The sequence below is a fragment of the Ictidomys tridecemlineatus genome, chromosome 2, assembly GCF_052094955.1.
Source record: "Ictidomys tridecemlineatus isolate mIctTri1 chromosome 2, mIctTri1.hap1, whole genome shotgun sequence".
Taxonomy (NCBI): Eukaryota; Metazoa; Chordata; class Mammalia; order Rodentia; family Sciuridae; genus Ictidomys; species Ictidomys tridecemlineatus.
In genome coordinates, this window is record NC_135478.1 from 230,930,279 (window position 1) to 230,944,652 (window position 14,374).

Genomic DNA, 14,374 nt, shown 5'->3' on the forward strand with positions numbered 1-14,374 from the left:
TCCTCTGGGCATCTAAGGCAGCCTCAGGACACTGTCCAGTCAGGCAGAAAGGAAGCCCTTCTGCAGGGGGAAGTCCTCGGTGGCCCCTCCTGGTGCCCCGGTGCCCGCGATGCCCCAAGGGCAGACAGCAGGAGTCTCAGACGCACAGTGCTCCTCTTACAGATAGAAGCACCAGGAAGCGCCTTCCGTGGCTTTGCCCGCAGCGGGGACGGGGAGGGGCAGAAGCCACCTCGTGAAGGGTGCCTGTTGGTCACGCAGTCGCTGCGTCCTGCTACAGGTGGAAAGGTGTGTGGACAGCGGGGCTGAGGGGCTGAGGTGGTGACAGCGGAGGGTCCTTGGGCGCACAAGAAGCCAAGTCCAGGAATGGGGGGCGAGGCCTGGGAGAGCTGGCACCTGCCACCCTGCAGCCCAGGCTGCCAGCCATCCTGGTGGGGGGCTCCTGCTGCCTCGGGCCGGGGTCCTCTGTGGGGAGTAAGAGCGTGGGGGAGGGGATGGGGCTGTCTTCTCAGTGTGGGGCCGTGGCCACTGGTGCTGTCCGGCCTCGGACTCCTTCACCTCTGAGCGTGCAGTCCACCCTGCATCCGAGGAGTGGCCTGAATGCGGTCCCATGCTGGGTTTCCGGGGATGAGACGGGGCAGTGATGCTCCTGGGACAGGAACCTGCCCCTCCCCCCCCAGAGGCAGGCAGGCGGCCCCGCCCCTTGGCACAGTGACCAGGACTGTGTCCTTTAAGACAGAAATCAAAGAGATTCTTCGGCCCACACGGAGGTGGCAGGACCCTGAGGAAGGCGTGGCCTGCACAGAAGTGCAGGGCCATCTGTGACAGCTGTGAGGCCGTGTCCACCACGTCACGGGCTTCTCAGTGGCTGAACCCATGGAGCCCAGCAGCAGCGCCTGGCCAGCGCTCTGAGGGAGGGGCGGGTTCCCGATGGGGGTCCCCTCCCAGCCCCAGTGACTCCACGGTACTTATGAGTTGGTGCCCGGGCCCTGACCCGGGCAGGGTTGCTCCCTGTGGGGAGGCCTCGCTGAACGGCAGCAATGGCCTCCGAGGTCACACAGCGTTTGGCCTCCTCCAGAGGCTCCTTCCCCTGCCCACCCTGCCCTGCCCACCCTGCTCTGCCTAGGGGGGTGTCTCCAGCAGAAACCTGCCTGGGCTCCGCCTGGCACCTCAGTGCGCCACGCAGCAAGGCAGGTGCCGTGCCCTCCCCCCAGGGCCCCCAGGGCCAGCGGCCCATCACCTCAGGCCAGCGTGGCCAGCAATGGTGCAGCATGAGCATTCCCCACTGCCGTGGACGCCTCCCCCTGGCACCCTGGGTGCCCCTTGCTCCCACCCGGGCGCTCAGATGCCAACGGCTTTCCCTCTGTGTGCCCTTGAGCGGGTGTTGGAATACCATGCTCCCCCGGACGTGCCGCTGACCCTCTGGAACAGTGGTCCTGGGGTCGCCTGGACGTCACGTCTGCACTCTGTGGCTCCGTGCGTCACCAGGTCAGTGGTCTGATAAGGATAGGCAGGTCCCAACGAGGCCAGAGTGACCGTCAGCACAGGATCATCCTCCTTGCAGCGTTAATGAGTGGGAAGGTCAGCTCTTCCAGCACCTTCCGAGGTACCGACACGCAGACGTCCCGCAGCCGGGGCCGAGGCCAGCCTTCACGGGGACCTCTGCCCCCCGTCCCGTCTTCTCCTGCTGTGCCCCCCTGGCCTCCCCTGAGCGGCCTCACACTGCGCCAGGGGAACGCCCAAGGTGAGCCCCTGTCTCAGGTCAGAGGAGAGGGAGCAGCACTCCAGCGTGACGAGAAGACCGGTCCCCCACGCCGGACCCCTCCTCTCTCCACGCACCAGCTCCTGCTTGCAGCTGTCTGAATTCTCTCTTTTTGTTTGGTAGGAGGGATTGATCCTGGGGTGCTTGACCACTAGGTCACATCCCCAGACCTTATAAAAGCTTTGTATTTTGAGACAGGGTCCTGCTAAGTTCTTTAGGGCCTAACTTGCTGAGGCTGGCCTTGAACTTGTGATCCTCCTGCCTGGGCCTCCTGAGCCATGGGCATCACAGGCGTGTGCCACTGCCCAGCTGGCTGTCGCACTCCTGGAGCCTGGAATGTGCTCGGTCACAGTGTTCTTTGCACACGGCACTGATCCAGGAAGGCCCAGCTCCCTGGAGCTTATGGTCTGTGGGATGGAGTCAGGGAGCAGGCTGAACCCCACTCAAGGCCTGAGAACCAGGTCCAGCCGTGGCGCTGCAGGGGAAAGGGCCCGTTGGGAGTCTGGCGGCATTCACTGGCTGCTTGAAGGGACCTTGTTGGACCTAGCGAGCACCTGGCGGCTGAGGGGTCTGTTCTGGGGCCTGGGTGCTCTGTGAAATCGCACTCGAGCTGCTCTCTGGCGCGATGCTGCAGCCCAGGCCAGCTTCCCACAGGGGCACCACGTGTCCCTGTGCCACGTGGACTCTGCGTGACACATGACACCGGACACGGGGGCTCCAACAGCCCTGCCGAGTCGCCCCAGCACTGAGCCTGGCTGTAAGTCGGAACACATCAAAGTCCCTGAGAGGCCAGGGGACGGTGACCTGCCGGCCACTCATGAAGAGCAGCTTCTCTGTTCATGGGCCACCTGGGCGCCCAGCAGGAGTGAGGTTTGTAAGTGAGCGATGAACAGCTGGCCCCACCTGGACACACTGATACTGTCCCTGCTGCGTCAGAGGGACCGCCTTTGAGGCATGCCCTAGTCCAGCACTTGATGGGGGAGACCTGGACCCTGTCCTGTGCTACAACCTGGGAGGCCGGCTGCCGCCGCCTGGGTCTCCCCACCCGCCCTGTCCCACAGGATAGACCTGAACCCCCGCTGCCTTGTCCAGTGGTCTTGGTGAGCAGCAGCCTCTGGCTCTGTCTCTGGCTCAAGCGCCAGGCCTTGTGGCCCTCTGTGGCCCAACTCCACCAGTGCATGCCACCGTCAGGTGGTCAGGTAAGGACGGCTTCCCCAGGTTCACGATGGAAGTGCGCAGGGCCTGCTGAGTCCAGGGAGCTGGCTGCGCACGGGACACGTTCCTGCCCACATGGCAGAGCTGCTCAGTCGAGGCAGGCAGTGTGGGCAGTCCCATGGCTGGCCTGGTGTCTCCGCCTCCCTGCTGGGCCAGGGACACCGCAGGAAGCACCCAGCCACCCACACGGCTCCCGTAAGACCCGGCACTCCTTAAGCACCAAGTGGCAACACACAGCCAAGGGTGTGGTCCATCCCTGGGGACCAGGGTGCGGGGACGGTGCCTCCCTGCCGAAGGCACTGAGGTCTCCTGCTGCACCGCCCACAGGCAGCTCTGCTGGGCTGCACCCCAATCAATCGCCTCCAGAGGGACGTCTGTCACAGGGACTCACAGGGACACACAGGGACACCTGTCTGCTGAGATGGCGCTCAGTGGGCTGGGAACCCAGGAGGAGGGGGCAACAGCCACTTGTTCTTCAGAAAGCAAAAGAGTGGCGTGCACACAGTAGGTGCTAATAGATGTGTGGCTCCTCAGCTGAAAACAGGTCAGTCTACGCACGACCTTGCACGTGGCGAGGCATGTGGGATGGCACCTCTGGGCAGCAGCACGCTCCCTTGTGGGCCAAGGGGCTTCTGGGAGGCGTGGTGCCCACCCCGTGCTGGTGCGAGAAGCACACTGACGGCCGGGCCCCCAGGGGGGCTCTGGGGCTCCCCGTCCCTCTTCGACAGAGGGTCAGTGCTCCCGTGTCCCCCCAGAGGGTGTGGCCTTACCAGGATCATGTGGCCCGTGGAGATGTCCATGTCAGGCTGGACGGGCTCTTCTGACCAGGACGAGGTGCTGCTGCGGGCAGAAGGGCTGGGCATTGGCCCGTCGCTGAACTGGGACGAGACGCTGTTGATGCGGGAAGTGTGTGGGCCCTCGGGGCGGTCAGGGGGCCGGGGGGCCATGCGCTGGCGGCACAGCTCCTGGAAGACAGAGGCAGAGTCAGGGCGTCCAGCCTCGGGGAAGGCCGCAGGCCGGGAACTCGGGCAGCAAGAGAGCCAAGGCTGCTCCCATGAGACCAGCCCCTGGTCACTGGGACCCCCCGCATGGGCGCCTAACTCAGTAGCCCTGGACATCCTGCCCCACGCAGGGAGCAGGCCGGGGGAGACGGAGGACACTCACCCTGCCGTCTCGGGAAGGGCTGGGCACCTACTCTGTGACAGGTGCCCGGGGCCAGGGTCTCTCCCCTCTCACGAGTGCGTGGCAGGGCTTCGCGGGTGCCCTGACCCAGGCCACGGGGCTGGAGCGCGAGCCTCACTCCCACGCTTCTTTCTCCTCCTCAAACAACTGCCACACTAGGTGTGGGTCGGGGACCATGGCAACCCTGCTCCCTGGCTGACAGTGACTGTCAGATCTGCCCTGGGGGCTCCGTCCCTCCGGGGGAAAGGGTGTCATTCTGGGATAGTGTGACGACCCCCACATGGGTTCCGTCCCTCTGCCCAGCAAGAATGGCCAGAGGAAGTGGGTGAGGGACCTTGGCCATGGATGGGCTGGAAACGCTCCAGGGACGAGCGGCTTCAGAGCAGCCAGGCCGACCTGTGCACTGTCCACTTCGTTCCCATGGCCCTGCCCGCTGGGGCGTGGCTCCCCAGGCTCCCAGGGTCTCACTCTCCTGCGTGCCCTGGGCTGCCATGTTCCTTGGCTTTAGAGCCCGGGGAACCTGCTGGCCCCCTGTGGAGAACACGCCCTGCCTGCTGGGCCGTCTGAGAGTGGACAGTGGAGTCCAGGGCCCTCTTTCCAGGTAAGGCACAGCTCGGCCCAGTGGCCTTGAGAAGGGGCCCCTTATGGGGCTGGTGTCGCACACCTCGCCCTGCTGACGGCGAGGACCAGCGTGGCACTGGAGGAGGCGGGGAAGGTGAGCCCCAGAGGTGCCTGCCTGTGCAGGACACAGCGAGCAGGGCCACTCCACCGCCTCTACCTTGCGGACAAGTCCCTGTCAGCTCCCCACGGAGTGTGTCTACGGAAACAAAACAGGGTCAAGAGTCCTCAGAATCTCAGAAACAAGGAAAGCAGACTAGCAAAGCCCCGCCATGCCGGGAGGACCCAGCTTGGCCCCTGGGGCAGTGACCAGCCTGTGGGCGCTGCTTGGCCTGGCCCAGGGCACACCCGGGTGCTCCAGAGGAGAGTCCACCTGGTCAGCACCTGTGCAGCCACAGCCCAGCCCGGCTCCACAGCCCCGGGCAGGAGACGGGCCATCACCCAGCGCAGCCTCTGCTGTGCACACCAGGAGCACCCGGTGGCCTGGGCGTCAGTCCTCCCGCCCCCAGAAGGGACTGCAGCCACCCAGGGCTGGGTGCGGGGCTGAGGTCCTCAGCTTTCCCTTTAGAAGTGGACAACAGGGCTGCGGCGGAGGCAGAAAGCTCGGTGTGAAAGGCTCCAGGCTGCCTGCTGCCGGGAAACAGCGGCCCCAGCCATGGCACTGGAGCGTCAGGGCTACAGCGTCACAACGCTCTCCAGCCAGCGCTCTCCAGCATGGCTGGCAGGCTCAGTGCTGCGTGGCCAATGTCGGTGCGCGCCGTCCCTCCTGGTGGCTGCAGGGCTTGGCGGTGGGAAGAGCACTGTGTCTGGGCTGGCTCTGGGAGCTGGACAGGCTCAGGCCGGAGCTCCTTCCGGGGACACTGGCTGCCGTTCTCCTGGCAGGAGTGTGTGGCTCAGGGGAGCGGGAGGCTGGCACCAGGGCAGCGCTGGGCGTGCTCAGGATGCCTCTCCCTGCACGGAGCCGTAGGGGGAGGATGCCTTTCCAGGTGAAGGCGCCTGCCCGAGCCTGCTCCCTGGGCGCGGCCCGTTTGCTGCCAGCTCAGGGCCAGCGTGTCCCCTTGAGTGTGTGTCTTCGGGGCAGGCTGGGGAGCGGCCCTCCACTGTGGCCTTCATGGGGCTCTGGAGCAGCTGGGTGCGATGCTGATGGAGTCGTGGGCCTGCTGATTCGGGTTTCCACCCAGAAGGAGGCAGACAGCTGATCCCCGACGGGAGGAGCTGGGAAGTCTGCCCAGGAGGCTGAGGGCGGCAGGAAGGTGAGAGCCGGCCGTGGACTCCTGGGCACTGGGCCTCCTGAAACTGCCACTGGCCCCCGGGGACAAAGCAGGAGACGCCGTGCGTCCGCCTCCTCGGGCTGCAGAGCTCCTCTGCTTCCAGCTGGTGGACAGAAGGCAATCTGCCACCTGCGGACGCTGGCCGATGGGGCTCCTGGAGGCTGCAGGGAGCTGGCCAGGTAGGAGAGAGCTACACCTCCACCCAGATGACCTGGGCCAGAGGGAGCCAGCAGAGCCCTCCAGGGGCTGCACTCAGTGGGGCCCTTCCCCAATTTCCAGGGCCTTCCATTCGCTGGCAGCACCTGCAGCAGGAGGCCTGGACTGTGCGGGCTGCCCCGGGGCACTGGCTCCTCGCTGAGGAATGGAGGTGATGGCGCCAACCTCACGGTCATCACAATCACGAGGGGAAGAGGAGAAGCTTGCTTCAGAACAGCTGGCCTAGGCTGGGCATCACATGTCCATCCGTCGCCCAGTGCCCATCTGTCCAGCACACCTGTGCCTGGCCTGTCTGGACTCCAGAGTGTGAGACTATGCAGGAAACCACCAGGCCTGCCTTCTCTGTGCTCACTGTCCTCCTGGGGCCGATGGCGACACTCGACCACGTCCTGGGAACCGTGGCTGTGGGACCGCGGGGGACTCTCCCTGCATGGAGGTCAGTGTGGGAGGGCTGGGCTGGGCCTCAGGTGGGATTCTTCCTCAGAAGGAGCTGTGGGCAGCTCCCAGACGGTGGACCTACTGCAGGGAGGTGAGAGGGGAGGCCACTCCTTGTTGGCTTGCGGACACTGCTGCTCACGCTTCCTTTGAACCTCGGTCCAGGGCTGGAGCTCACGTGCTGTCTGTGGACGGAGCACTTCCTGGAAACGGGCCGCACCAGCCTGCCCACTAGTGCCAGACGGGACTTGCCCCATGTGGCTTCCTTCCCCAGAGGCCCAGCGGGCCCAGCTCAGATGGCCCTGAAGAGATGGTGTTCGTGGGCCTCAGCGTCTCTGTCCGCCTGGCTGTCACTTCAGGGTGGTCCCGTGACAGAAGGCACTGAGGGCCTCCACGTGGTTCCACAGTGGGTAGTGTGAGGGCCGCCCGTCACAGGTGACATGCTGTCGGGGCAAGCCCCTCCCCCTGTGTGCCAGAGACAGCGGTGAGGCTGTAGGCTGTGCCGTGGCCTGGCGAGGCTGAGGGGTCCCTGGCTCTGCTGTACTTCGGCATCCCCCTCCTGGGACCAGAGATGGCCCATGCATTGTGCACGCCTCTCCCCAAAGCACCCATGCCTAACAGGGCCATCGTGCCCACAGAAAGCCTCCAGGGCACGAGCCACCGCGCCCTGGGATGGCAGGGCTGGGGTGCTCAGGAGGAGAGTGATGCCGATGGCTGAGCCTCCATCCGGTGGGCGGGGCGCCTGGCCAGGCAGCCCTGCTCAGGGCGCCCCTGTGCCCCGGCCTCGTGCGGAGCCACGCGGCACATGGCAGAAGCCCTGCCAGCAGGCGTCAGGAACAGGCCTGGCCAACATCAACATCTGAAGTCACTCTGAGAGGTGAGCTTAAAATAGAGCTGCCATCCAGAGTGTCTCCTTCGAGCAAAAGATAATTGATAATGCTGAATCAACAATGCAGGCAGGCCCCGGAGAGACCTGGAGACCGGCCCAATGACGGTTTGAATTTTCCCTCATTTATAATCCTGGCAGCCAGCAGAAAGGGCACAGTCAACACCCACAACAAGGCTCCCTGGTTCAGATCACAACACCCAGGACGAGAGCTGCGGCCTGTCGCTGCCATTAACTGGCAGAGGAGCAAGCTCAGAGAGGCCCGGTCCACCTCCGCGCAGCCCGCAGGGGCCCCCCCGCACTTCCCCTGCACAGGCTTTGTCGTGGACACAGGGGGCATTGGAGAATAGGTCTTCACTCAGCTGGACAGAGGTCCAGGACCCTCTAGCCACCTCACTCTGAAAACAAAGCCACCAAGCAGGGTCCTAGAGGAAGCCTGAGATCCAGGCCAAGTCTAATAAAGAAAAAGCAGGGGTCTGTTTGTGACCTGGGGTGACCGCCACCACTTTCATCCAAGCGATCAGAGTATGTGGCTCGTGACCTCGAGTTTATGAACGCCACGGTGGGCTCTGCAGCCATTCCCGTGGCTCGGTGACCACAGGTGCATAATTAGGAAGGGGGAACACAGCAGCTCTCCTGGCCACCCAGGCCAGCGAGGGTCGAGGAGAGCCCACAGGAATCCCTTTGGACGCCATGCTAGTCAATACCCGAACAGTGCTCACGCCGCACCTGCTGCCAAGGCCGACTCCAGCCTTCCTGCAGCGGGGAGTGTGACACACGGGTGTCTTGTCTTGCACCAATCCTTCCTCTCAACAGGCAAGAGGGAGGGAACCCAGGAGTGTGCACACTCGGAGTTTCTAGAGAGCACTCTCATTCCTGCACTCGCTGAACCTCAGCTGTGTGTCCCTGGAAAGGGCGCGTGTCTCCAGAGACGTGGCCACCCAGGACATCGGTGCCAGCTGTGGCTGTCTGGACTCTGCCGGGGGATGAGGAAGTTGGAGGATGACAGATGCCTATCACCGCAGTTGCTGACGGGAAGGCCGTGGACAGTAACGGGGCACATGACCCTGCAGGTGGTGTCTGCAGGAGTGGCCTCTGTTCTCAGGAAGCAAGTGTCCCAGAGATGTTGGTGTCTTAGAAAAGGGTCCCACAGCAGAAAATGAATCCACTGTTGGGAGGGAAGACGGGCCCGGGTGGATCCAAGGGTGCACCAGTAGTAGGTTGTCTGGGTCTGAACCCCAGCTCTGCCCTCACAGTGGGGTGACACTGGACAAGTGACTTGGTTCTGTGATCTGTAAAATGGGAACAAGAGAGCCATTCAGCCTGGGTGCTGGGGTGATTCCAAGTTGCTACACCTGATGCAGGCGATGCACGCACCCCGTCAGGGCTGGGCCACCTCGTGCTGGTGTCAGGACCCACCCGCCAGCTTCCCTGTAGGCAGCGTGCAGGCAGGGCTGAAGGTATGGTGACATCTGGGGACCTTCATTCCTGGACCCACCAGGGCCATACCACACCAGTGTGACTTCTGACTACTCCTCTACCAAGTAGGCTCCTCCCCATTCCCAGGTGTAGTCAGAGCAACTGGGATTCTAGAAAGAATAGTGCTCCCCTCAACCTCCTCACAGCTCAGTGCCCATCCCTGAGGGAGGCAGGAAGCTTGTGCCGCACCACTGAGACACCCAAATGGGACAGGAGGTGCCAAGGAAGACAAGATGCAGGGGTCTGCACCCGGCACCAGGCTCTCCATGCGTAAGACAGATCTCGGCACAGTATGGTGCTACCGCCAACCTGAGCCAGCTGGGAAGGAGAGGGTGCACCAGCCCAGGCTGCCAAAGCCCACGGCCCAATGCCTGCAGACAGAACCTGCATCCTATAGGGCTGGACCCCCAGAGCAGCACCCGCACAGAGCCCACGGCTCACGCCAGCAAGGACTGGCATAGGCCTGGGAAACTGCACGCCTTCAGACAAACCCTCAGAGTGTAAGGACACAGATTCAGCAGAGAGAGATGCATACACACGTCCTGACACCTTCGTCACGGCTCTCGGTACAACCACTTGCTTCTGCTGCAGCTGAGCCGAAGCCCTGGGAGGTTTCTACAGAGTCCTCCACGTATTTTATACTTCTTTACGCCACAATTTGCAAAATAAGCTGAATAGGATTCTGGGGGCAGAAATTCATCCACACACAATAATGCAAATGTCTCATTTCTCAACTCTGCATCTGACGGGGGGAAATTACAGAGAGCGGGATCACTTGGAGAGAAAAGACCTGTCATTCTCAAATTCCACCAATAGACCAAGACTACAAAGGCTCAAGGGAAGCCCTCCGCACCTTTCCAGGAATGGTCGGAACAAAGCAGCGCGCTGCCTGAGCGTGCACACAAAGGAAGCCTGGGATTTTTAGGGTTATTTGCGGAGCATAATTAGTAGTAACAGGACAAAACTAAGGAACAAGCGCACAAAGCCATGGGGGGAAGAAGGGTTCATTAGGGTGGGCTGGGAGGGACGAAGGCCAATTACTTCCAGGCTGGATAAAGCACCAGGAGAATGTGCTGCATGGGAGCTGGCCCTGGGGAGGGACCCCACCTCCAGAGCCTGTGGCCGGCACAAGCCGCCCACAGCTGCAAGCCCCACCAGCTTAGGGGCCCCAGAGCACGTGACCACAGGAAGCCTTATCATAGAAAGTCAGAGCTCACAAGTAAATACGACCAGGAGAAACCTCAATGGCAGCACTGAATTATTCATGGTGGCTTTCCATCTCGGGTGGGATCACAGGTGGCTTTTATTTTATTTTGCTTATTTGTATTTTCTATATTGAACATGTACTACTTTGATATAAGGTATGCTTACAACATAAGATTCTACATTCAGTGTGATTAGAACCAAGTGATCCGCTTAGCCAGTACGTGTGGGAAGTGGAGAGAAGACGTGAGTGGAGAGGGCCCAGGGACACTCGTCCACTCACCTCTCCTGCTCACAGTGCACTTCTCTTGGAGCAGCCTTTGTGTCCTCATGGACCAGACTGACAGCAAGGACTGCTTGGGCTCCAGGCTGTCTTCCCAGGGCTGCTTCCCAGCATCATCCCCACTGTGAGCAGCCCCACTGGACTGTCCTGGAAGGGCAGCCATGGCCAGGCCCTGTCTGCATGGGCTAGGAGCACCCCGGCACCCAAGGAGACATGGGGATGCAGGGTGCATCAGGACAGCCAAGGAAGCTCCCACTTCGGAGTCAGAGCCACAGCAGACCCATAGAGCCATCTGCCCCTGAGCTGACCAGGCAGCACTTGTTTCCCCCACACAGGCATGCTTCATGTTCGTGCACGATACTCCAGGCGCACACATGCACTCCACACCCACCACACACTGCAAGGAAAGGCCTTCCTTAGGGCAGCTCCTGAGCCAGGTTCAGAGACCTGCAGGCCACAGCATAGAAGAGCCTTTGAGCCATCCCTGGGCCATCCCCTGCCTACCACCATCCCCTCAGCAGCTCACTGAGGACCCTGCACACTGCGCACCTAGGCTCTGCACACCTGGGCACTGACACCTGGGCTCTGCACACCTGGGCTCTGCGCACCTGGGTGCTGACACCGGGGCTCTGTGCACCTGGGTGCTGACACCTGGGCTCTGCACACCTGGGCTCTGTGCACTTGGGCTCTGTGTACCTGGGCTCTGTGCACCTGGGTGCTGACACCTGGGCTCTGCACACCTGGGCTCTGTGCACCTGGGCTCTGCACACCTGGGCTCTGTGCACCTGGGCTCTGCGCACTGGGGCTTTGCACACCTGGGTGCTGACACCTGGGCTCTGCATACCTGGGCTCTGTGCACCTGGACTCTACACACCTGGGCTCTGTGCACCTGGGTGCTGACACCTGGGCTCTGAATACTTGGGCTATGTGCACCTGAGCGCTAATACCTGGGCTCTGCACACGTGGGCTCTGCACACGTGGGCACTGTGCACCTAGGCTCTGTGCACTTGGGTGCTGACACCTAGGCTCTGCACACCTGGGCTCTGCACACCTGGTTATTGACACCTGGGCTCTGTGCACTTGGGCTCTGTGCACGTGGGCACTGCGCACCTGGGTGCTGACACCTGGGCTCTGTGCACTTGGGCTCTGTGCACTTGGGCTCTGTGCACCTGAGTACTAATACCTGAACTCTGTACATATGGGCTCTGCACACCTGGGCTCTGAGCACTTGGGTGCTGACACCTAGGCTCTGCACACCTGGGTATTGACACCCGGGCTCTGCACACCTGGGCTCCGAGAACCTGGGTTATGCACACTTGGGTGCTGACACCTGGGCTCTGTGCACCTGGGATCTGCGCACCTGGGCATTGACACAAGGGCTCTGCACACCTGGGCTCTGCACACCTGGTTATTGACACCTGAGATCTACACACCTGTTTATTGACACCTGGGCGCTGCACACCTGGGCTCTGAGCACCTGGGCACTGCGCACCTGGGTGCTGACACCTGGGCTCTGCACACCTAGGTGCTGACACCTGGGCTCTGCATACCTGGGCGCTGCACACCTGGGTTCTGTGCACTTGGGCTCTTTGCACCTGAGCACTAATACCTGGGCTCTGCACACGTGGGCACTGTGCACCTGGGCTCTGTGCACCTGGGTGCTGACACCTAGGCTCTGCACACCTGGGTATTGACACCTGGGCTCTGCATACCTGAACTCCGAGCACCTGAGTTATGCACACTTGGGCACTGACACCTGGGCTCTGTGCACCTGGGCTCTGCGCACCTGGGTGTTGACACAAGGGCTCTGCAAACTGGGGCTCTGCACACCTGGATGCTATGCACCAAGGCTCTGCACACCGGGGCTATGCACACCTGGGCTCTACGCACCTGGACTCTGCACACCGGGGCTATGCACACTTGGATGCTGCACATCTGGGCTACGTATGCTCAGACGCTGTGCACCGGGACTCTACACACTGGGGCTCTGCACATCTGGGCTCTATTCACTGAGGCTCTGCACACTGGGGCTCTGCACGCTGGGGCTATGCACACCTGGGCTATGCACACTGGGGTTATGCACACCTGGGCTCTGCACATCTGGGTGCTGCACACCTGGGCTCTGCACACCTGGGCTCTGCACACCTGGGGCTCTGCACACCTGGGCTCTGCACACCTGGGCTCTTCACCCTGGGGCTCTGCACACTGAGGCTCTGCACACCTGGGCTCTGCACCCTGGGGCTCTGCACACCTGGGCTCTGCACCCTGGGGCTCTTCACCCGGAGGATCTGCACACCTGGGCTCTGCACCCTGGGGCTCTGCACACTGAGGCTCTGCACACCTGGGCTCTGCACACCTGGGCTCTGCGCACCTGGGATCTATGCACCCTGGGGCTCTGCACACCTGGGGCTCTGCACACCTGGGCTCTGCACACCTGGGCTCTGCACACTTTGGCTCTGCAAACCGGGGCTCTGCACACCTGGACTCTGCACCCTGGGGCTCTGCACCCTGGGACTCTGCACACCTGGGCTCTGCACACCTGGGCTCTACACACTTTGGCTCTGCAAACCGGGGCTCTGCACACCTGGACTCTGCACCCTGGGGCTCTGCACCCTGGGACTCTGCACACATGGGGTTTTGCACACCTTGGCTCTGCACACCTGGGCTCTGCACACTGAGGCTCTGTACACCTGGGCTATGCAAACTAAGGCTATGCACACTGGGGGTATGCACATGGGGCTCTGCATACCTGGGCTCTGCACACTGAGGCTCTGCACACCAGCTCTGCACACCGGGGCTCTGCATACACAGGTGCTGCTAGTGGAGTGGCATCTCCCCATCTAAGCGCCAGGCACCACATTAGTGAACTAACAGAGCCACTCTGGGGTGGATGGTGCCCCCAATTTCACAGATGTTTTCTCAAAATGAAACTTAAGAGCATAGACTCATTTTAACTGATATAAGTCTTCACTTATTCTTCTGAATCTAGAGGACAGCTGCCCACCTCCCTGGACCTGCCACTCTGTCCTCCACTTTGGTCTGGTCTCACGCTTAGCATGAGCTGCCTCCCAAACTGTAGCACCTTCTGGCCATATTCTGTCCTCTTCAGTGGCCCCTGTGGGTCTCAGGGCTTCAGTAAGCACTGCTCTCTCTCACTCTGGTGTCTGGGTGTGAGCCCACCAAGGGTGCGCCACCAGGGAGCTGGGATTGGGTCCTGCTGCCAAGGGATGTGAATGCTGCTCACATCCTGGGCCGGGATGTGAGCGCTGTGTTCTCTTCTCTCGACCCTGGGAGGTGGCTGGAAGGGGCACCATCTTGCCTTGCTCCTCTGCAGTTAGCAGGTACCTAGCGGTGAGGACTTGACTGTTCAACATAGTGACCTGCAGCGGGACATGCTGACGTACCTAAGACAGAGGCCACTGAGTCCCTTTTACTAAACAACTGTCTCCTTAAGGGCTTTGTTTACTTCTACTGATGATCAGATTGAAATCAGGAAAGAGTATAAAACGGGAAACCCAGGAAGGACACATGACTTTGGAAGCACTCTCACCCAGACAGGCATTTCAAGGTGGGTTTCTGTACTATCTCGATGCTTTGATTGGAGGTGGAAGACGGACACCTGTGATAGTCCCAGCTACTCCTGGGGGCCTGGTTAGACCAGCAAAACCCCTCCAGCCAGGCTGCCACCCACAGGACAGACCACCAGGAACTCGACTCTAGCCCTCACAGCTCAAGGGCTGCCTCCCAAGGTCATGGGTCCTCGCCACTGCTGCAAGCCAAGCCAGTCTTAGTGGCCTCCCATGGCACAACTGTCATATTCAGGCAAT

At 61.8% G+C, this 14,374-nt stretch overlaps 1 protein-coding gene across 8 annotated transcripts in view; it reads right to left on the reverse strand.

Annotated features, from left to right (window-relative positions):
- Ptprn2 (protein tyrosine phosphatase receptor type N2) overlaps nt 1-14,374 on the reverse strand; it is an 875,713-nt gene that overhangs the window by 59,420 nt on the left and 801,919 nt on the right. For 7 of the 8 annotated variants that reach the window (XM_078040940.1, XM_078040938.1, XM_078040939.1 and 4 more), the window contains one exon: nt 3,745-3,939. The exons of the other annotated variant lie outside the window; for it this stretch is intronic. In XM_078040940.1, coding sequence (XP_077897066.1) covers nt 3,745-3,939 — 195 coding nt within the window. The remainder of the gene's footprint in view (nt 1-3,744; nt 3,940-14,374) is intronic. 8 annotated transcript variants of the gene reach the window in all.